The sequence below is a fragment of the Mytilus californianus genome, unplaced genomic scaffold (assembly GCF_021869535.1).
Source record: "Mytilus californianus isolate M0D057914Y unplaced genomic scaffold, xbMytCali1.0.p SCAF_12, whole genome shotgun sequence".
NCBI lineage: Eukaryota > Metazoa > Mollusca > Bivalvia > Mytilida > Mytilidae > Mytilus > Mytilus californianus.
The window spans coordinates 19,919,957-19,945,677 of NW_026262604.1; the positions used below are offsets into that span (position 1 = coordinate 19,919,957).

General features: G+C 32.4%; 1 protein-coding gene across 1 annotated transcript in view; it reads left to right on the forward strand.

The window, feature by feature from the left end:
* The first annotated feature begins 365 nt into the window (after window positions 1-365).
* The window catches only part of LOC127722327 (multiple epidermal growth factor-like domains protein 6), a 32,003-nt gene continuing 6,647 nt past the window's right edge, over window positions 366-25,721 (forward strand). Inside the window, exon 1 of the mRNA XM_052229215.1 lies at window positions 366-438. Within this exon, the coding sequence (XP_052085175.1) occupies window positions 366-438 (73 nt within the window). The remainder of the gene's footprint in view (window positions 439-25,721) is intronic.

Below are 25,721 nucleotides of genomic sequence, written 5' to 3' on the forward strand. Positions count from 1 at the left end.
ATGGCAAAATTGCGTTTTACGCTTTTAACTAGAATTCTCGAAAAACTGAGCCCTGACTGAATCAAGACAAACAAGACAAAATAAAGCATAACATCAACAATTGAATCAGTTTATCCAGGTTTGCCTTACTGGCTACAAGTCTTACTTGATCTCCCTATCTCATGCCAGCAATCAATAAAATGTCTCAACTATATTTGTTTTAAAGAGATTCCAGTAATTTCTTGCACGTTCCAGACTGAATCATACACACAATATTTACTATTTCCTTCGAGGGAATAGTTAAAGAGATATGATTTAATATAAAAAATCCGCATGATTGGATTATTTCAAATGAATTCTACTTTTGCAGATTAATTACGAAGAGAATGTCTGAACAACAAGATATCCCTGATTGTGAGGCAAGCACAACAGAAGATCATGATAACCCTGTAGAAAACAGTAGGTTTTTGAATAAATGTATAAGCGACACATATGTTTTATAGAAATCAATGTCCCAAGTCGATATTAAACGAGAACGTAAACGGAAATATTAAATGACAAAACCAAAATCATGATAAATTTCAAGCGATTATACGTGGTTAAAAGCAGGTATATAATCAGACATTTGTACATGTAGCAGAATACCTTAATTGATATTTTTTATTTAATCGTGACTGATGAGTTTTTTTGGAAGATGAACAACGTAAATTCTGATATCTATGATGTTATTTGAAACATCCAATTTATTTAAACAAAAATTATGTTATTGGCAAAAACGTAATTCAAATTTATCTACTCCATATATTTTGAGTTTGGTGTATTGAAACATATCGGATAATATCTGTGCAGTCCATTTATAGACTTGCAAGTGTACTTGTACATTGTTGAATTAAGCAATACATTTAAATTTCAGATAAATTCAAGATGTAGTTGCACACGAAAATACTTTTGCAACTTGTTTGCTTAATTAAAAGAATTGTTATTCAGACATTACCAATAATTTCCTTGACATTTATGCTGATGGGACTTGAATACTAAAATGTTTACCACAAGGTAGACTTTTACCTATTGTATCATAAATGTATGTTGAATGCTTTTGCACTAGTAATTTTTGGAACCCTTTATAGCTTGCTCTTTCGTGTGAGCTAAGGCTCCGTGTTGAAGGCCTTACTTTGACCTATAATTGTTTGCTTTTAAAAATTGTGACATGGATTGAGAGTTGTCTCATTGCACTAATACCGCATCTTCTTATATCTATGTGTATTCTTTCCTGTTTACTTTAAATCTTAATTTATTGTTATTCAAATTCGGGTTGTAAAACAGATAAGCATACACATTCTATATTGATTCTGTATATTTAGAAAATAGAGATATGTCTTTGGATACAGTATCTACAGACGAAAATTCTCCTGTTCTGACGCAAGAGGTAGAAAACACAGGTACTGATTTTGAAATTAACAGTTGGGTTTAAAAAAAGAGACAATACAATAATTAAAGTGTGTTCATAAGGTAATCAATGTTTTTGTTTATGCCACTTCCATCCCAGCAGTTCATGGGTCAATTGAATACAAACCTGTCAGAACACTACTTCCTTTACCACAGAGATAATTCATGTAACCAATTATATTAGATATCGTAGTTTGTGTAAAGATAGAAAGACAAATAGTTAAGTGGTAAATCATTTATTACTTTAACTTGATGATTTGGAAATTGATTACAAGTAAAGTACAGGCAGTTGCAATAACATATAGATATTGCTTTGATAGGAATTACACACAGCGAATAAGATGAAAAAAACCATCACTACCTTCATTCATGTATACTTATGCAAAGGTCTTTTTTTGTTGGTACCACAATTGAAACACTTTAAATATCTTCTGTGTAATTCATTTCAGAAAATTAAACATATATATTGATTCAGACAAATTACTATCTGAACAGAGATAAAGAAAAAAGGTTTACATTCCTATCTTGAACCTATAAAAAATCTAATCAAATCAAGATTTTATTTAATCTTATAAGAAAAAAGGTTAACATTCCTATCTTGAACCTATAAAAAATCTAATCAAATCAAGATTTTATTTAATCTTATAAGAAAAAAGGAGCACATATGTCATTTAAAATTAGTTGTTAATAATTACAAACTTTACTAATTGGGTTTTCTTATACGTTAAAACATATTACTTTATCGGCAGCAAATGACAACCAAAACCAAGAAGAAGCTTATTTCTACGGTAAGTTTTATTCATCTATCTTCATGTCAATGACATAGCTAAGTCAAAGGTAAGGTTGCACAGCTAAAGTACTCTTTAATCAAAGGTAAGGTTGCACAGTTAAAGTCAATGTATGTCACAAATAAAAACCTCTTATTCTGTCAATGGATTTAATTAGGTAAAGGTCTATTTTCAATTGGTATACATGAGTGTGTAACATATCTGTGGTCATTTGTGATATTTGATATTTTCCATTACAGTATTTCTGGTAGTGAATACGTTCGTAAAACGTTTAAAGATAAGATTTCACCTTAACCACACCCTTATAAGAAGCAATGATCTTCATTTATAAACGTGAATAAACGTGTCAACCTTTAAAAACAGTCATGCAAATGAAATATAAAACAGAAACTATATAACGTTTAACTAGTTTTAAAAATTTCATCTAAACTGCTGAGTAGATTAATGAGGACAAGAAGAAAAAAAACCGGTTTATTATTTTCTAAATTTGCCTATATTTATATATTAAACAAAAAATCAATTTAACATGTAGTATTTTGAACATTGAAAAGAAAATTCATTTAGATTAAGGATACATTGTGCGTCATTGATATACACATATTTTCCGTATATCTGTTTAACATTTATGGGTAAATTGAAATGGAAAGATCTTGAAACGAGACAATATGCATGTTCCACCTTTTCATAACTTTTGTGTAACCGTAAACATGAATCTATATATATGATGTTTCCCACGAGGGCACTGTATCGTTACGAGTAACGATACATGTACATAACAAATACATTATATAAACGTCTAAAAAGTTTACAAAACAACACCAGAAACTAAAAAAGGAAACTATGAATGTAATTATTTTTAAATATTTCGGATAACAGATATCCTTCATCAGTATGATTATGATGTTAAGTGAATCATATCAATCTACTTTGATTAAATTATAACAATCTTGAAATTTATATATATGATAAATAAGAGTTTAAAGTCAATGAATCGATTTTTTTTTATTGTATATACTTTATGCTTCTGTTGTCATATAATTGAAAAAAGGAAGAGTAGCACCTGGCAAATTTTGTTTAACAACCACCAGTAAACAAACTGTAATATGAAACTGTCATTTTGATCTGAACAGCTCATAAAAAACTGAACAAAACCTTGTAATACAGTTATGTTTAGTTTTTCAGTCAATATACAGACATATGCCACTGCATTCAAGTCATTACTATTCAGATCATTCGCTTGCAAACAATTAAGATCTGTTCAGACAATTACCACTATATATTTTCCTGTACAGATCAATAGAATACTGCAAGCGAATAGAATTTACTTAAAGACTGAACACGACTAAATTATTTAAACCGCAGACTGTTCAGATATTGTTAAGCTATAAATGTCAAACTAACATTCGTTTACTTGTGAAAAATACATGTGCTTTACTTGAGACAGATACAATATTTTTTTTTAATTATGAAAACCAAAATGTTACAGTCAATTTTTAAACACCAATTTATGATAAAGTGAAGAAAAATTCAATTAACTTGTAGGACAAAGAGAGCAAGGCGATGTTCGATTAGTGCTATTGGGAAAAACCGGGTCGGGAAAAAGTGCAACTGGAAATACAATTTTGGCAAAAAAAGAGTTTCTGTCTAAGACCTCCGGATCATCTATAACGGAACAATGTCAACGAGCCGAAAACCGTATTGCTAATCACAGATTAATAGTTGTCGACACTCCTGGTTTATATGATACCAAACTATCAAAAGAAGAAACCACGCTAGAGATCATCCGTTGCCTTCGCATGTCAGCACCTGGACCCCACGCTTTTTTGCTTGTTCTTAGATTAGATCGCTTCACACAAGAGGAAATCGACACATTCACGGATTTGTTTGATTTATTCGGAGAAAAAATGAGTTCGTTTGCAATTCTTGTTTTCACTAAATTGGATGACTTGGAAGGAGAAGATACAAGTATTGAAGAATTTATCAATAGTTCAAACAAACACCTAAAAGACATCATTTCCAAAGTTGACGGAAGATATATTGCATTTAACAACAGAGGAACAGACGAACAAAAGAGGCAACAAGTTGCAAATATAACTAAAATATTAGACGAAATGATAAAGACGAACGATGGAAAATATTATACAAATAAAATGTATAAAGATGCAGAAACTGAATTGCAGAGAACGATTAAAGAAATTAAAAACCAAAAAACATTAGAAAAACAGAAAGAAATCGAACAAATTGTATCAACATTCAAAGATAAAATCACAGACATTGAAACTAGTTACAAACTGCTAAAGGAAGAACACGCCAAAATCCAGTCAGAAAAAGAGAAATCACAAAGTACACTACATGATATGCAACTGACAATGACCCAAATGAAAAAAGATCATGATAAAAAATTATTCGAAGTCATACAAGAAGCAAAGAGGATGGAAGAAACAAATATGGAAGAACTGCGATTGCGAGAAGAGGAAAATAAAAGACTGATAAATGAGATGAAAATGGAACAAGCGGAAGCTGAGGAACGGATGCGAATATTAGAAAACCTCAAACAAAGTGCCCTCAACGAGTGTTTTCATTCTTTGATGAAACAATCAATCGAAACTTTGATAACCGAGTTAACGAGTGGTTCGAGTAAAAAAACACAAGGTGAAAATGAAACAAATAAAGAATTGAGGAAAATGTTGAATGAATCCACTTTGAAGATGATGCAGATTGAAGAAAGAGATAGGAAACATCGTGAATATTTGGAAGAAACCTCACAAAAAAATAATCGTGATTTAATAAGTAAGGATCTTAAAATCAGTCAACTCGAGAGTCAATTAAACAGTAAAAGCAGCTGCTTGATAATGTAAAACAATTTTTCAGTTATATAATCCTATTTGATGCAAATCCTACATCCTTGAAAGATGGCTTTTCTTACATTTTCTTTATTTATATTTTTGAATTTATTGAAAAAAAAAATAATAATTCAGTGTCTTTTGTAACCCGGCTCCCTTAAAAAGTAGAGGAAGTTATTTAAGGGAGAATCAAATATATGCATTACAGTAGTAAATAAACAACAGCACAAAACAAAACCCAGAAAATTAAAACATTGAAACATGCTGGTCGTCATCTGTTTTATTAGCAACACTCTTTTAAAGAAATGCTGAAAGGTAATGCAAGGATTAAAATATCTTATCAACATTATCAACTTCTAGATAAATTTCTAGAATCTATATGCAAGTGGTACTACTTGAATGCTGTTTAATAAAAATGAAATGTTTATTTATTGCACAAAGTTACACAATTTCTTCTTTTTATCATATAGTTTTATTTTTATTTTTAAATGATCAGGATTTCATACCTCATCTATGATCTAGTATGAAGAAAATATTGAACTTGTGCGATCCTTACTTGTTTTTATCATACGTCACAATTTTGTTTGAACATTCACAAAAAGTAATACATCATTTATAGTATGCAGTTTACCTACGTCTCTGAAACTGTTTGTAATAAACTTCAATCTTTCAATATTGAGTTGAAATGCTGTTCACTGGAAGTTAACAAATCAAATTGTCACCCTTTTTTTTTCCTGTGTACAAGCTTTAGTAATCATGTAACCTCAGGTTTCGAACATATTCGATGGAAACACCATCAAATATAATGGTGCTTTGAAACACCTAAGATATATGTCTATGAAACAGGTTGATTTGACTGCAATGAAATGTAGGTTAAATTTCCTACACCTGTCAAATTCAAGGGAACATTTTTTCTACCTTTTTTCGTATGCAACCGGTTGTGACGTATTATTTTATGGTATTACACCTTAATCTTTTAGATATGTAGTATTTCTTTCTAAATGTGATTCAAGTGAGCATTTGCTATTACTTATCAAAGATTGTTTGTTATTACATCTTAATTTTGAAAATATTATATCAGTGTCTTTTGGACTATATGCTGGATAGTTTGTTTTCTTTTTTGAAATCATAACCCAACTCTTTACCGTTGTATATAAAGGGAGAACATGTGTATCCATGGTTGGATCGGTACTTTGTATCCTTTGCCTATGTGTTTTAAGAAAAAGCTGTGGTAAAACTGCATATGAAACAACTCTTCAACAGAGAAAAATGATGTAGACGATAGCAACGATATGTACGGTATTTGAATAAGAACTAACATCACAATGCATAACAAGCAGTAACAAATGTTGAACTATTCCAAGTAGGAAACTAACGGCATGATACAAGTATAAAACAATCAACGAAAAAAAAAGAATTACAACAAGAATCAACAAGAGTGTTGAACATGTAAGCGAGTGTCAAACCCTCTGCCTAACCTTGAAAGTAGTGCAGTAGAACAGCATAAGAACAAACTTTACAATAGAATTTGAATCAGCAGTTGTATTTGAATAAAAACAGTTGCTTACCACAATAAATATGACGAAGTTGAAGAGCATCTATAAAAGAAATTCCGAAAAATTATGCAAAATACGGCAAGTCAACCGTTATCAAATGTCATATTCCTGACTTGGAAGACGAAAACGGTTGGTTTCTTAGCTAGTTAACCCTATCACTAAGGCAAACTATACACGGGGCAGATAAACTTTAGCGTTTTGAATATGTGAACATTATATTGTCAATGAATTTACAAAAACGAACATATCAACGAATGATTAAATCGTTAGTGACGAAACTTTCAAGAGCAGCGGCATCGACCCGATGGTTGTACATAGAGGTAAAACATATAGGGCATATGTAATAGAGTATGTTATGTTCGAGTTTTCATACACATCATTGGCGCTCAAAGCAATGCAGATGAAATGCCACATCTAATATTGCAAAGTTGAATATCATTGACAGACGAAATATACATAATACGACCAAGGCAATGTATACCTGGTAATATACAAATCATAGCTATTGAATTATTTCTTTATCAGTAAATATACAGAAAATTAGCATATCAATGATATTTCTTGTCAGCGTTTAAGTGCTGACTACTGGGGTGATAATATCTTCAGGACAAAACGTGCACTTTCAGTGTCATCGACACACTAGATGAATAAAGATGACAAGCAGCAAAAAACGACAACATCTCACTTACATGATCTTATATAGTAATGTGATTACCTACAATTGGTTGTATCACATCTCTTTTTTTTTTACATATTGATAACTGTTTCTTTTATTATGTTTATCTTTGTTAAACCATTTCACCTTTCTACATTAAAACTAGTGTAAACAAAATGCGTAAAAGTTCAACATAGTCACTATATTTTGAACTATTTAGTGAGGGAACATCATCTATATAGCGAAAAGTAAAGTTAAACGATTCTGATAACTGCTTATCTTTCTTCCTAAGAAGTTCCTGTATGAAGTCAGCCTTATAATAATGAAGAAACAAGTCGGCAAGAAAAGGGCCACAATTGGATCCCATTGGAAAGCCAACAATCTGTTGACAAATACGTCCTCCAAACGTACCAAATATGTTGTCAATCAAGAAATGAAGCATCTTGATAATGTCAGTTTCAGAGATTTTTTTTTGAATCAGAGTGATTCATTACAAAGTAGGATTTATTCCTCCCTAAGACAAGATATGATTGTTTTGTTTAATTAATAAAAAGCATGAAAAAAAAAAGAAATTAAAAGGCTTTTAAAAATCCAAAACACACAAGCATATAGCCAAACAGAATTAAAGAATAATACGATAAGGTAAACACCTATAAAAACACAAAATATAGAAACAATATAACAACAGTAATTCAATCAGTTAAGTAAGCCATTCGAAAATGCAACAATCTAGGATTAAAAGACATTGACAAGTTTACTCCGGGTAAACCATATGCGTGCTTTAGTTTTCTACGTAGAAATACTACAGTTGCGCTTGCATATGCAGTATATATTTTTGTGTTTATATGATATTTCAAAGTTTGTATCAATATCACAAATTTATCAATAAATTGTTAACAAGTATCAACAGGTCTAGTAGAAGGTATTCATTCAAAATGTATTGTATCTCATAAGGTATAGTTAAGCGTTATGGAATATGTGTGTCATAAAAAAACCTGTATATTGTTTATTTTTGGTAGCAAAAATACCGTCTTCTTTTCCTATATTATGTCGATTAACGTTTTTGAACTATCAAGAGACAAACGACGAATGAATTAGTTTCAGCTGGATCTTATTTTCTTTGTTATGTCGTTAGTTTTCTTTGAAGTAATTGGTAAACAGCTTTTTTTTTGTCAGAGTATTGTTGATTTCTAATTGACACATACATGTATGTCTTGGTAATGTTTAGGTATCTTTTATTTTAACTTTGTTACTTTAGAAATCACAAGTCTTTTTCATCGTCTGTAGTAAATTAAAAACAAAGTTTTTTAATATGGTCAGATTGTCTGCAAATGTCTGCAAATATGTATTGAGTTTAGCAAGTTGATATGTACAATATATAGATAGTGCAACAGGAAATTGCTCTCTCTTTAGATACAAGTTACATGTTTGACTTTTGATTAAAGAGATCTTTTTTTGCAGTTGAAAATGAAGATTGTCACCTTTTAGATTTATTAGGACAAACTGGATCAGGAAAAAGTGTGACAGGGAAAACTATTTTGAGTGAAAACCAATTCAAATCAAAACTGTCTAGCTATAGCTCATCGTTAACTGATCGTTGCACAGGTGACAAAAGGAAGCTAGAAAAACATCATATTTTCATCCCAGGTTTAATCCAGACGAACAACGATTCTAATAAGTGTAAGAAAGAAATAGTTCGTTTAAATCTTCTGTCATTGCTAAGTCCACATGATGTTATGACAGTTGTATACGCAGATCGATTTACATACTCGGAAAATAACGTCATCAACAGTCTTGTCGAAATGTTTGGTGACAATATGTTTGCATTTACCGTTTTTATTTTCCCACAAATTGGTGATATAGAAGGAGAGTGGACATCCATTGATAACTATAGATTTGTTAAAGGTTGCGCTGAAGCTTTGACACATTTAATAAAGCGTTATAGTTTTCAAATTATTGCTTTCGATAACAGTGAGAAAACAACAATAAAGATTTCTTATGTATCGTCACTGAAAAAACTGTTAAAGGAAATGCAGCAGGAAAATGGTTGTGAAATGTACAAGAATGCACAGTCAAAATACCAGAATGGTAAGGCGAGAGAGCAAACAAAAGAATTTAAGCAGAGCCAATTAGCAGAAACATTTGATACTAAGTTTAAAGTTGTACTAAATGATGCAGAACGAATGAAACGTCGCCTTCAAGATAAATCATCGCTACAAAAAGAACAGAGCACGTGTATGAAGAGGGAATGTCAAGATTCAAGACAAGTGAAATTAAGTACCTTACTGGATTTGACAAGAACAACAGTTCGTCATCAAAAGAACTTATTCAAGACCGTGAAAGAAGTACAGATAATTGAATATAAATGCCGCAAACAGAAAAATAAAAGTGTTTCGACATATTTAACATCTTCTTGTGTCACAAATGACGAGCTGAAACTACACATATTTGAAGATGACACAAAAGTACATTTAAGTAATCAGAAAATACATTTTGAAAAGCAAATGGACGGATTTATTAAAATGGTGACGAAAACATTGGATGAGGCACTGTCTGAACTGAAAAGTAAACTATAGCAAGTAATACATTAGTTTGATTTATTTCAAATAAAATATAACTTCTGAAACTGTTTTAAGAAAACTAAAATATAAATATGCAGGACGGAAAGACAACTTGAGTTAGAAAACAATTTTTCGTGAACTGGGATGCATATACCAAAGACATACAGTAGCTTGTTATATTTAACGCACATACAAAGGTGCATATTTGATCAAAATGTTACTTTTGCTGTCATATATTAGCATAACTAACATTTATTTATAAGATTTCATACGTCACACTCAATCAAAATCCATCTGAAATAAAAGTGATACTAACAGTTGGAATCAGTTCTAGACATAGTTGAAATATATTAGGAAATGTCAGAAAAAACTTTTCAAGAACAGTCACTAAAACAGTTCCATTGACACATTTAGATCCGTTTCGGATAGAAGTTGTTCTACTTGGAACAGTTTTTGACAGTTCTTCTATAACAGTTTGAAACTTATATTTTTAGACAGGTCGTCCTTGCAACAGAGTACACAGCTCTTCGAATCTAGAACTGATTTTGACGGTTCTAATTCTATAATTGTTTTGAATAACTCTATTTATTCATTTGTTTCTTTTATCTATTCATGCATGTTGTGCAATGTCATAACGTTCCACTGATGTAAAACGGTTCACCAAGAAAATGATGTGTTATCTAAATAACTAAATTGTTAATAACATCGAAAAAAAAACGTTAAAAACATTAAAATTTATACTTCTTTTTTTTAGAATTTTTATCTTTTTTTTTAAACATGTCTAACGGGAATTTTCCAGTCAACGGTCCCTGGTTTGATTGAAGACGAGTATTAAATACAGAAATGTGGCATGATTGTCAATGCGACAGCTATCCACTAGAAACTAAATGATACATGTGATACATGTGATACATGTGATATAGATGTTAGCAATTATAGATCATCGTACGGCTTTCAGGTTGCACTTTGTAAATACAGCTAATTCACAAACCACGTCTCTTTGGGGGGGGGGGGGGGGGGGGGATTTTTATTATTCGTAGATATTTTGTTTGGTTTACCTGCTGTTTCGCAGATATGATCTCCATATTTCTCATCAATTGAATTCTCAGAACAACGTAAAGGGAGGAGTAGTACAGAATTTTAGTATACATTTAAAATCTTAGAAGTTGAAGGCATCTAAGTGTTACAAATAAACCGCACAACCCTATGTGTTGACCTTTTAAAAATAGTAGTGCATCCGAATTTCCATTCTAGATTTTTACGAAACTTCATTGTCAAAGTGGTATAGTTTAAGCCGTAGAAGGATTTCCTGTGGGAAATGCATTTTCTATATTGAAAGAAGTGCAACGTATTACAATAAGCAAAACCCAAACCGCATATATAGCTTTAAAAATCACGTCATCAGGTCATATTAAAATGAAACGGCCTGTTTGATGTACAAAAAAAATGAAAAATGATGACAAACGTGATAAAATCAATGCTAGATATCTCTTCTCATTTATGTGATTTACAACTGTTCGACGACCTTGGAACTGATGTTCTCAGTTTTAACTTAGCACAGTTAAGGTTTTGCTATTCTTTTCTTCACCAAATTTACAGACGGTTATGATGGTCTGTATGGGTGGTTTTTTATTTCTGTATTCTTTAATGATTTAGGCAATTTTTCTCTTTTCTTTATATTTTTACCACTATGATGGAAAAAAGTAAAATCACAAAAATACTGAACTCCGAGGAAAATTCAAAAAGGTAAGTCCCTAATCAAATGACAAAATCAAAAGCTCAAACACATCGAACGAATGGATAACAACTGTCATATTCTTGACTTGGAACAGGCATTTTCTTATGTAGAAAATGGTGGATTGAACTTGGTTTTATAGCTAGCTAAACCTCTCACTTGTATGACAGTCGCATCAAATTCCATTATATTGACAACGATGCGTGAACAAAACAAACAGACACAATAGTTAAAAATGTCAAAAATAGGGGTACAGCAGTCAACATTGTGTTATCATCTTAATCACTATAAAAACAAACAAAGGTAACAAAGAAGCACAAAAAGGCATACATCAAATTTAACATCCTCATTTTGCTTTATTATTATACAATTATATTTATCTATGTAAAATCCACACATAAAGGATAGAAGATTTTAAGTACTGGCGTAAAATCGCGCGTTTGAAATTCGCACAGGTAGACATAAAATAATTTTGTTGTTCAAAGTAAGACGGGATACATAAGTACAGAGTCACGTAAAATGGATATCACAAAAACAGACTTAACAGTAAAAGTAATATTAATAAATAAAATAATATTGTGGTTCAAAGTATGACGAGATACATAAGTACAGAGTCACGTCAAATGTATATCACAAAAACAGACTTAACTGATACACATACCTTCGGTACCCTTCTGTTGGACTGTATATTTCATAACTGATACGCTACGCTCGTACATATTCACACTTTACGGACTGCATTAGCAATTATGTGCTCCTTACACAAATACTTCTCGAACAGGGTTATATGAGAAGAACGATATCAATCGGTACTACATAAATGTTACGGTAACGGTCACGAACTGGATGACCGATACGATATATCTGTGTCTCAAATCACTAGCGACAGGTTTATGCAGTATTAGATTTTTTATAACAGAATAGTCGTCTATCTGTTATTTTAACGATTATGTCATATTGCCGATTGTTGCACTTTGACCCAGTGTGGAATCACATAGCGGGCAATGCATGCATAGCAGGAGACGTTTATCTAATCAAAATTTCTTCAGATCCCGCTTTTTTTGGAGTTCATGCGATTCCTTCAGTAATTCTAACCTTAAATTACCAAATAATTGTCTGCTATACTGATTTTCGAGATTTAATCACCGGTAAACAACTGTTGCCTTAGCAGAACAGCTAAAAACAGTTATCAGAAGAGATGTTTATTCAATTGTTTCTACTTTCAACAATGTCACTTTCGTAGTCAAGTGATGACTTCATGTTTATTCATTCAAAGTTATATAGTTGCCTGGTGAGAACTACACTTGTGAGTCATTAGATATCTTTCTTCATACTGATTTTGAAAATATGCTGTATGTGACCTACCGAATGAGACTATTTACCGGCTTTATAATAACACGAACACGACGGGTGCCACATGTGGAGCAGGATCTGCTTACCCTTCCGGAGCACCTGAAATCAACTCCAGTTTTTGGTGGGGTTCGTGTTGTTGTTGTACCCTATTTGTGACATTTTGTTCACGCATCGTTGTCAATATAATGGAATTTGATGCGACTGTCGTACAAGTGAGAGGTTTAGCACTATAAAACCAGGTTCAATCCACCATTTTCTACATAAGAAAATGCCTGTACCAAGTCAGTAATATGACAGTTGTTGTCCATTCGTTTGATGTGTTTGAGCTTTTGATTTTGTCATTTGATTAGGGACTTTCCGTTTTGGATTTTCCTCGGAGTTCAGTATTTTTGTGATTTAACTTTTGTAACTGCCCAATCTTCTATGAAATAAGTGATAACGTCAACTACTTCCGTTTTGCATTATGTCCCTTCCGGTTGACACTTTGAAATTTTATATTTTATATATATTTATATTTGTTAGGTGGTAATATTTCCGAGCAAACGACCAAGAATTTGTTGTTAATAAAAAGACAAAAGCTGTCGAGGCGATATTTAAAAATTGAAAATCGCGGAGAAACTGATAAAGCCATGGCGAAATACAAAAAAAAAAAAAAAAAAACGATGAAAAGAAAAACAACAGTGTACAAAAAATTACAAATAATGCTGAAAAATGAGCAACAAAAACTTGACTAAAACTGATCTCAGATCCTCAGGAGGGAATAGAAGATCCTGCTCCACATGTGCCAACCTATCTTTTGATCAAGTATGAGAATTGGCGATAAGTCTTATTTAGGGATATCACAATGGAGGAAAAGTGGTCTATAATGCGTAAGGAGCAGGACTCAATATTTAATCTTTATCAAAACAATCGATATCTTCCACATTGACGAATTTCGTAGATTTATGAAATTTTACGAGATGATATGACAACATCAAAACATGTCATTGATTTGAATGCGTAAATGCTACAAAGAAACAAATGACAGGAGAACAAAAGCATATCAACTTCACAAAAAGAATTTAATAGGCCAAAACGCATAGGACAATACTGGAAGGTAACGTCCAAATACATTACCACAACTGTTTTGACGAAAAATCAAACGACAGGCATGTACAGCGAACAGTTATTTTGACGGCTTACTGTGAAAAATGTAAAGGTGACATTCAGACATGGGGTAATTGAAATATGTAATTGTAATTGGCTGTAATTAATTACAATTTCTCAAGTAATTTAATGACATTAGGTAGGAATGTTGACAGGTTACGGGGAAAAATAAATATATGTTAGTGTCTTTAAGAGTTCAAGAAGGGAATATTGAATAATTATTACTTACTAGTTAGACACTGGTGTCGAGTGCAGTCACTCTGACTTTTAATAATATCATTATGGATCTCATTTAACATAGACAATATGATTTTTTTCTTAAATATCAGCAAAAACGGCTTGTCTGAAAGTACGACTATTCGCCTAATATTTCATTTTGTTAATTGTTATACAAAAGTTAACTGTTAGACTTAAAGTTTATACGGTATGAATTATTTTCGTCCGAACAATTATAATTACTTGTTATGAAAACATTCAAGACTACAGATAAAAGCAATATGAATAAGTAAAATGTTGGACAATCATAAAGGAAGAAAAGATATATATGCACAGAGGCACAGAAAAAAGAATAATCTCGAAATGTGCCAATGAAGACTTGGACTATGGGAAGGTTTAGCAGTTTCCTTTGCAAAGTCATTTATGTCGTGTAACTCACGAGTCAAATAAAAATATACGACCCCGACCACGAAGTACAAGAATTTACACATTATACTTACCCGAATATTTCAGTCGTTATATTCCTCATCTCTCCGACACCTGACGGCTTCGTCCAAGAAAAACAGTCATTTCATCATTAAGAATTTGCTTACGATTTACCTATCTCGTAAGCATGACCTACAAGTTAATTGAATCTCTCTCATTCCTTCTGTTTCAGTTTTTGTTTTACTTTTTTTTTATAACATTTGAAAATATGTTAAAAAAAACTGTTGCCTTTAATATTATGTCATTATCTCATTCATTTATGATGCATTGTGAAGTCAACAACTGAATATTGATGGGCGTTTGAATTTCGAAAGAGAATTATAAGATAACGATAAATGCATATGCGATAACTCTTTACAACTGCAGTGGATGGAAGCAGCTACATGTCACCAACAATAGACAAAAGCAAATCAACGCCGCGTAGCCAGCTATAAAATACAAGTACATGACAGACAGTAAACAATTTTAACGAGAAAAAAAAAAACGGCTTGACAAGTATACTAATGAGCTACACAGCTACTTTTGCACGTGTACGTTTTTTCATTCCATAACATTTTATTACGATAACGACATCACGAGTTGGTTGACCATCATGGAATACTTGATTCACACATGATGACGGATATGTCTCTATTGTGATAGCCACAATTACGTCATCTTTTCCAGTTATAATTACCTTTTTTTCTAAACGCCTACACATAGTGAGCTGATTTGTAGTATGTGAGTCTACTATCATGATGATTTACATATCAATTTTTCCGTTGGTTCTGCTCCCCTGATTTGTGCAAATGTTAAAAGCTTTTGACCTTGAAAATTTCGTGAAAATAACAGTTACATGGATTTACAATGATTTATTCTCAAATTTCTACTCCGAAAAATGGCTTCAAGCTTTTTTTTATAGGCGGGACAGATCGTGTCGTTGCGACAAATCTAGTGAGTTTAAATTGCTCTGAGAGATAAAATTTATTTGCTGACCATATTCATGATATTGTGTGTCACAAATGTTGTCTGTAGACATTCCAGATGCTGATTGAAGAGAAACAAGAGATAAAAACAACAAACAACAAAGTAGATATCATAGTTTTCAACTATTTATTTATTATTCTTTTATTTTGTTGCACTGGTTAACTAAATGATAACAATTTATATATACCTTTTTAAGAACTAACGTTTGATTTAAATAGCTATCTTTAACAGAATGTACGCCTTTGTCGACGACGGTCTTCGCAGTTGCTGAACGATAATTACACACAGTGCTATCTGCTACATCTGCTAATAAACGTGGTCCTGCATTTTTTAATTGTTCACACGTACCGGATCCTGTAATTGCCCATGTAACAAAGAATTCACAGTTGTTATAATCAGTTTCTCCAAATCTGCTCCTAGCTTATACAATGACTCGTATCTTCTCATCCTCCGTGATTGTTTATTCACTTCTTTTTATCAAATACAAACCTGCCTTGAAGTCCAAATGTTTAGATTTTAACTTACATGGATTTTTTAAGTAATGACAATGTCTGACATGATGCTTGGGGCTAGATGAGCTAGAAAGTAATCTTCTGTGTTATATTTTTTTATTAATTCTTCGAAAATATCTTCTCCAAAGCCTGGTTAAAGCAAAAAAAAGTTTTGACCAATATGAAAAATAATATCAACCTTTGTGAGCATGCTTCAGACTCATAACTGCTACAGAAGTCATCTGACAAAATTTCCAGTGGATATGAACATCTACTTAATATGTCTAAATATCTAAAAAGTTATAGTATTCAAAATGAAAAAGGTGTTGCAAAAATATTCTTGTTTTCAATTTTTTTTTTATATATATGGATACAAATATAAGTGATACCAGTACAGTAAGGCAGTATTGTGATATGAAAGTGCAGTAAAAAATTTACTGTTAATTCACACAAATTAAGAAATAAACGAATAAATTATAAATGTTGAACAATGAAATATAATTTTAGGAATCAATTAGGCCAGATAGGTCTTATGAATTTTGTTCTTTTTTTGTTAACATACATGTACTGAATGACCATCTACACTCACGACTGAGTCGTCAGAAGGCAGTACAGATGTATAAATAAACAGCTGCGCCATGAGCGCATGATACGCCCGTCGTCTTGTTTGTGAATTTTTATGCAATAATCATAAATAGTTTCTGACATACGGCGCGACAAGCGAAACACCCCCCCCCCCTATTTTTTTTTACAAAAAACTCAATATCTCTAAAATAAAATTTTGAATCAAAACCAAAAAGTATACAGATCTTTAGATTATTATAACTAAGAAGTGTGTAAAATTTTAAGCAATAATCATAAATCGTTTTTGAGATACGGCGCAACATGTGAAAACCCCCCTATAAAAAAAAAAAAAAATCAATATCTCTAAAATAAAATTTTGAATCAAAACCAAAAAAATATACAGATCTTTAGATTAATATAACTAAGAAGTGTGTAAAATTTTAAGCAATAATCATTAATCGTTTTTGAGATACGGCGCGACATGTGAAAAACCCCTCCCCCTTTTTTTACAAAATACTCAATAACTCAAAAATAAAATTTTGAATCATCACCAAAAAGTATACAGATCTTAAGAATAATATAACGTCCCGTAACTCAAAAAGGTTTAATCTTATTTTCACCAAAAAATATACAGATCGTTTGACCATCATAAGAAACAACTATGTTAAGTTTCATGAAATTTGGATAAGTCGTTCTCAAGTTACGGTGCGACATGTTTACGCCGGACAGACAGACGGACAGACGACATTTGTATACCATAATACGTCCCGTTAAAATTTTGACGGGCGTATAAAAAAAAGTGTAACAAAACCACCGAGCATCATATTGCTAGTAGCACGAGTAGCATGGTTTGGTATATTTGTGCTTTTTTTTAATTTGGCTTCTGGACAAAAAATGTTTGGTTCAAATCAAAATAAAATGCTTTAATCTCCTCATTACTACTTACATTGTACACAGAATGGATACTACTTTGACAATTCCTTGTGCAGATGAGAGCTGTCTGTCAAATCTTTATTTCACAAAGAATGAAATGCATAACAATGAACTGAGCTCAAAGCAAAGCACTTTAATAATACACTTAGACGAAGAGCTCAATCCAGTGAAATACTTTGTACTACAGGTCCTTCATGAACATCCATCCGCCATAACCACATCTCACAAACATTCCATACCACATGGTTGGATCAGAAGTCCTGAAAAAGACATGAATTTTTTTTTATCATATTTTCAGTATATACACCGGTTAAAACTTTCACAAATTTGTGGTATAATCAATCGGTATCTAGCAAGTAATAAACGCTTCATGCGCAAATTGATATAGGTTGAGTGCCCCTGTCAGAAATAAGAACATACCTCCACCTCATCTTAGTTAACAGTTGAAGAAACATTCAAAACTATAAAATGTTATTAGACTTCGTCAGTGTCTTATTTACCATCACCACTGAATCAATAATATATGTATACATATATAAGACTAAATTTGACTCCGGCCTTTACTCAACCTTCATTCCTCAAATCGACGTTCAAATCAAAAAATAAGATTCCAAATCTACAACCAATGAAATACCCCTCTAATAGACTAGCTGCAATGAAATCACAGTTTTCTAAAATGGTAGGTGGAACCTAAAACTCTAAACATTTTAAACAAAATATTCTAAATCTTTCAAATACATGTAATAATTGCTCTAGATGTCTTTCAGTTACATCCAGATTGTTGGGTTGATGTCTGATAGTTGTACATGTAATATATTGACGTGGGATTTGTTTATATAAATAACAACTATTCCCTTAAATTCAAATAAAATAGTTGTAAGAAATTATAGGCAACCATACCACCTTCAAAATTGGGAAAACCCCAGAATGTATATTTGGCTGTAAAAGAGCCCAACATGTTTCTATTCCGATACAGTTTTAAACTTTATATTGATAAGATTCAAGATTTATTAAAAAAAACTTTCAAGACTTCATAATTATTTGCATTTGTTCTGTTGATTGATAGTGGTATAAGGACTGGAATGAGATCAAATATATAGTTTCATGTTAAATCAGTTGTAGAAGGTTGTTTGAAGTTTGCAGCATATTCAACTTTGAACATCTTTTTCAGGTCTGCAATCCATATAAAAAATCAGAATATGTGGTATGATTGCCAATGAGACAATTATCCACAGAGGCTCAAATATCAAAGCAATTAAAGGCAACCATACAGCCTTAAAATAAACTCATCATAGATACCAGGATTAAATTTTAAACTTACGCCAGACGCGCGTTTCGTCTACAAAAGAATCATCAGTGACGCTCGAATCCAAAAAATATGAGGAAAACAGTTACAACATGTAAAGAATGCAACAATCCAATTGAGAAAAGTAATGGCCTGATTTACAACTAAACAACCTGTTGGGAACACCCCCCCCCCCCCCCCCCCAATAAAAAAATTGTTAAAAAGGAAAAAGAAGATGTAAAGATGTAGCCTTTTTAACTTATAAAGGGGGGGGGGGGGGGGGGGGGGAGGGGATTCATTACATTCGGAACAACTTTTCAAAAGAATGGATTCATATAAAAAATAGATGTGTGGTATGATTGCCAATGAGACAACTATCCACAGAGGTTCAAATGACAAAGCAATAGGCAACCATAGAGCCTTCAAAAATGAGAAAAACAGTCCCAACATGAAAAGTATTGAGAAAAGTAATGGCCAAATTTACAATTCAACTAATTAACAGGTTGGGACCCCCCTCCCCCCCCCCCCCCAACAAATTGCTGTTTTAAAAAAGGAAAAAAAGATGTAGCTTTTTTAACTTATAAAGGAGGGGGGGGGGGGCATTACCATAGGAAACAATTTTTCTAAAGGATGGATCTGCTTATTTTCAATAAATAATATAAATTGAAGTCTATCTCAGGCATCTGGGAACACACTCAACAGTATATCTATATTATACATTTGTATATATTCCAAATTGTGGACAAACCCGACATTAAATGTTGATAATATTCTACTTGAATGACTTGTGGAAGGAGATCAATATAAGACATTTATTGTCGCAGTGTGGTGATATATTCCAACGGAATCTTTCCCGCGTAAATGTCATGTGTAGAACGCAATATACCATGTTTAGGGCTATATACTGTCCTTTATATTTAGGTCATTTTGACACAGCAAAATATAAAGAAAATGTGAACTAAATGTAATGTTTCTGTATTGAGAGAGTTTATCAGGAAATTGAGTTCTTTTTTTCGCAAAATACACCTACTAAGTAACATACATTTATAATTCGACTTTGAATGCAAACGACCCCTAAATGGCTAAAAGATATTGGTATATAGAATAGTCCATGACGATTTTTGTTAAGAGTTCACGAAATGTACACCAATTCTGTTGATTTCGTAGGCCCAGTTGAACGGACTAGAATAAGATTAGATATAAATACATGAAAGTCTTTTCAACAGTTGTAGTGTAAATCAGTTGTAATTTTTGGTTGACACATATATACATATACGTATAGGTTCTACACATTGATATTGTAAAATATCAGCCAGCGAGCCACAATGAACCTTTTTGGCAAGTGAGTGCAGCGAATGAGCTAAAATGAATCACATTGTGACAAGCGACCAGATTATCTGTTTATCGTTCTATTGCTTATCTTTTTTACCTCCCTTAGACAGTTTTTACACTAGACGAAAGCAAGCTTAATAACGTCTCCTCACACATCGTGAAGTCCCTGATAACTTTTGGTTGATATATATATATATATATATAAGAACTAAAAATTTGCGAAAGCAAATTTACAAATCTATCATTGTTTGGCTGATGTTTAGACGAGTTGTATATATATATATATATATATATATATAAGTGCCTATAAATAGCAGCACATGACATAAAAATCTATGGGAGTGTGGATTAATCAGTACAGAGATTAATTCAATTACACAAATAAAATTATAGATTGCCTAACAATGTAATTTTAACACACTATTTAGTATGTAAATATAAGAATGTTTAAAATATTTACAAAATGATGAAAATAAACGCAATATTTCGCTAGACTAACTAGCTTTATCAAGCGTGCATCTATCCAGGTGACATCGGATGTAGATGATAAGAAACTTTTGCAGCTCAATGTATGTGTTGCACTTGAATTTAGCTGCCTTGAAAATAATACATAATTTGGATGAAGTTCAAGATTTTACAAAATTGGTAGTTGAAGTTAGCAACGTCCATTGGCCAATATTACAGGATAAAAAGGACGATGCTGTGTACTAAATTATTCTTTATCTTTCCTGTATCTTTTCTCATCTTTTTCGTTAAGACCATCAGGTTCTAAAGTGTGGAGTTGGTGGATCCAAAAATTTTCTCTTCTCCTTCTCGCCGTGGTGTCCCACTCGGTGTTGACTTCTATGATTTGGAAAGTAACATTATCAAAAGAATGTTTCGTTGAACGAAGATGTCTTGTGAGAGGACAGTTTTTGTTGGTTTTGTACCATGAACGATGGTTATTGAGCCGAATATTAAATTTGTCCATTGTTTCTCCCACATACTGAATGCCACAAGTGTCACATGTTAATATGTAAATTGAGTTCTCCGTTTTACAGTTGGAATTTGAGTAGATGGTATAATTTTGTTTAGTAACGGAGCTGATGAAAGAACTGCTTGTATTGGCAGCTTTACAACACAAGCAGTTCCTTCGACCACATTGTTTGTAGCAGCCGGAGATGGAGTAGGCTGCTTTGCTAATACAGATGTCACTAATTTGTCACGGATGTTTTTAGGTCTTCTGAAGGCCATGACTGGTGGTGAGGAAAATACTTTTTTAAGATTTGAATCATTTTCTACAAATTTCCAATGCTTCTGAACAATGGAAGACACATTTTTAAAATCAGGATGGTAAGTGAGTACAAGGGGTGTTCTGTTAGCTGCTTTATTCTTATCTTTGTACTCTAGAAGTTCTTGGCGACTAGTTTTATTTGCTCTTTCGAAAGCGCTATCAATGATGTTGTTATTGTATCCTCGAACAACTAGATGTTTACGTAGTTGTCCAAGTCTAGCATTTTGCGTATTTTCAGTAGAGCATATTATCTTGATTCGCAATGCCTGGCTGAATGGGATGCCACGGGAGCAGTGTTTAGGATGGCAACTTTTAGGAGAAAGGAATTGATGTTTGTCCGTTTGTTTGGTATGAAGGTCCGTTATAATGGTTCCGTTCTTGATGTAACTCGTAGTGTCGAGGAAGTTTATTTTAAATAAAATTATGATTTTTCCAAATCATAGAAGTCAACACCGACTGGGACACCACGGCGACAAGGAGAAGAGAAAATTTTTGGATCCACCAACTCCACACTTTAGAACCTGATGGTCTTAACGAAAAAGATGAGAAAAAGATACAGGAAAGATAAAGAATAATTTAGTACACAGCATCGTCCTTTTTATCCTGTAATATTGGCCAATGGACGTTGCTAACTTCAACTACCAATTTTGTAAAATCTTGAACTTCATCCAAATCATGTATTATTTTCAAGGCAGCTAAATTCAAGTGCAACACATACATTAAGCTGCAAAAGTTTCTTATCATCTACATCCGATTTCACCTGGATATATGCACGCTTGATAAAGCTAGTTAGTCTAGCGAAATATTGCGTTTATTTTCATCATTTTGTAAATATTTTAAACATTCTTATATTTACATACTAAATAGTGTGTTAAAATTACATTGTTAGGCAATCTATATATATATATGTATAGATTATCAGCTTTTCTACACATTGATATCGTAAAATATCAGCCAGCGAGCCACAATGAACCTTTTTGGCAAGTGAGCACAGTGAATGAATCACATTGTGTAGAGCGGCTGATATTTTACGATATCTATATACCAAACCCAGATTATACATGTATCTGTTTATCATTCTATTACTAGCTTTTTCACCTCCCTCAGACAGTTTTTACGCTAGACGAAAGCAAGCTTGATAACTTCTCCTCACACATTGTGACATCGCTGAGAACTTCTACCAGACATTATGACATTGCTGATAATGCCTGCTCTCATATGACATTGCTGATAATGCCTGCTTTCATTTCAAAGCTGTGATACGAGAATTACGGAGCGACTGAGCAGGGTGACGTAGGAAAGGACGATAAGATGGGATATGCAGTACACAATTTTGAGAATGAGTACATCTATACTTCAGTTTGACTAGACTAGAGACTTCATGTGCACAAACCTGACGTCAAACTATATACTATAGAAGAAGAGACAAATAATATCACATTAAATCCTGTCACATTACATCTGAAATTAACAATAATCCAAAGTCAATTATATTACGATGTCAATGGAAGAAATTCTAGCGCAAATGTCATGACTGTGTTAAACGGGATAGGCCAAAACGTATTCCAGGTCTATGTTGGCATTCACATTCTGATCAATTTATATATGTTAACTATATCTATATTGGTTTTGAATTTAGTTACCCTTTCAGAAAAAAAATATTTATTTCTCGCAGACAAAGCTTTATGTACATCCACTCGACACTGAAGCTAAAACCCTTAAATCATTATGGTATATGGAATCATCCTTTTAAACTGATTTCCTGATAAAGGTGAAACATGTAGTATCAGAATTGTGTACACAGAAATAAGATCAGAAATAAAGCCCTATGTAAGGTGAAAACCAAAAGAAACTGTATAAGATCATTGTTTATTAAATTTCCTTGTATAAGAACCTTGAAGTAAAAACTAATAACGATTATGTGTATCCTGTCAACTCCTGAAAAAAATAAAACTGTCTTCTTGACTACTTCTGCCCAACACTGACTGAATTTTTAAATTGTTATAGAGTATGTCAATAAGATGACTCATATAAAATCTAATGTAATCTGTCTTCTATAAGATGCCTTATATAATATATAAATATTTATTAGGGCCCCGCCGAATGGCAGACGCCCTATGGTGATCAGTCTGCCCGTCCGTCCGTCCGTAACAAATTGTGTCTGCTCTATATCTAGAGAACCGTTATGATTTCAAAGTTTATACTTGACATGTATTTTAACCAACACCAGAGGGTGTGTCATAATGTATGTACAACTTCCTAGGTCAAAGGTCAAGGTAAAAAACCTTGGTTTTAGTTGACAATCCCATGTCCTATGGTAAAGATCGTGTCCACTCTATCTTGAGAACCGTTATGATTTCAACGTTTATACTTGACATGTATATAAACAAACAACAGAGGGTGTGTCATAATGTACAACTTCCTAGGTCAAAGGTCAAGGTAATAAACTTCGCTTTCAATGTCCAATGAAAAAGATACAAATTTTTTACCACACATTATTCACAGCGGGGCCCACAGAGATGGCTCCCATCTCAATGATATCTAGTTATATAAGATATGTTATTATATATACTTTATAAAATATCTCATTTAGTTTATGAAGGGAGCTCACGTCAATAGATATAATCAATGCACCAGAGTGTCATGCAAATTGGTGAAAGTGTGAACAACATGCTAAAAACAGATAGATCAGGGCAAGCAGACAAAAGGCATACCATAATATTTCTCATGAACAGGCGTATGAAAACTGCAAAAGGGTGAGGGGGTTGAAGGATGAAATATTTTTATCTCTGTCCTGCCTTTTTATTTTTCACTCTTTTCGGTCCTGCATTTTTTTCTATTTGTTTATCCTAACTTGTTTTTACATAAATTGTCATCCTGCCTTTTTTTTTTCTTTTTCAAAGTGTCATATCCTGCCATTTTTTTACTTCAAACTTGTGTCCTGCCTTTTTTTCAAATTTCATCCTAGACCCGTTTTTGAAAAATTGAGGAAAAATAACAGGCCCAGTTGTCATTTTTTTTAGACCTACCTTCTAATTCTATATAAAAAAAAATCAAATTTAACTACTGAACAGGACACTAACACTATAGTATGGTACTATGTCTATGAAACTATGACTACTGATCTGCAAACCTACAAACAGACAGAAATATCATAAAATAGTGAAATATAAGATTGATTGCACGGGGGTCTGTGTATTCACACAATTTGTACAACTCTCCTTATTCTTGTGAAGCATGTGCTTTACATCGAGGCTTGCGTTGCTTTACATCGACGCCACACTAGTTCAACCAATCGGGGAATGTTTATTTGGGGCATGTGACCTATTTTAACTGCAGGTTTTAGAATATTTTAATCCAAATTATAGAAAAATGGAATGTTGTTAGTACAAACAAAACAGAAAATGATGAATACTTTTAGCAAAACATAAATTGGATCGGGGTTCTGTGTATACACATTAATTGTACAACTCTCCTTACTGATGCCATATTTTGGAATTTCTGTGACCTAAATGGTCCGCGAAAATTAATATTTTTATTTATAGTATAGTAATAAAACAAATACACATATAGGCTAAATGCAGTTTTATTGAGGTAAAGTCAATGTAAAGAGTGAATTACCAAACTGGTTTAGATTATTTCTATAAATTATTTAAACTGTTTTTATCAGGTTGCCATATTTCCAACTGATATATCTCTCAATGAACTATAACAACTTCTAATTCAGGTTCAAAATGTATACTTTAATTTCTTATGAGAAAGGTCTTTTATTTGGAAAAGATACTCGACACGACAAAACGAACGAAATACCATGCAAGTAGTCAAAGTGTTTTCGCGTGGTTTCACTTTTATCCAAAAAGCAAAATGATTGTGAATTTCACTCTACCTTGGACATTATCACATTTGTTTTTCAAAATATAAACAGCTAATGCTTGTCTAAAAGTATGATTGATTTATTGATTGTTGCTTGCCTAACGTCCAGTGGCAAATATCTAAGACGACTGAAAGTAAGACTACTCATTTAACATTTCATTGCCAGTGTGTTCTTTGTTTTACGAAAAGTTAATTTTATCCTCGAAGTTTATTAGTTGTTAAAGTTTCTGTCAAAACAAC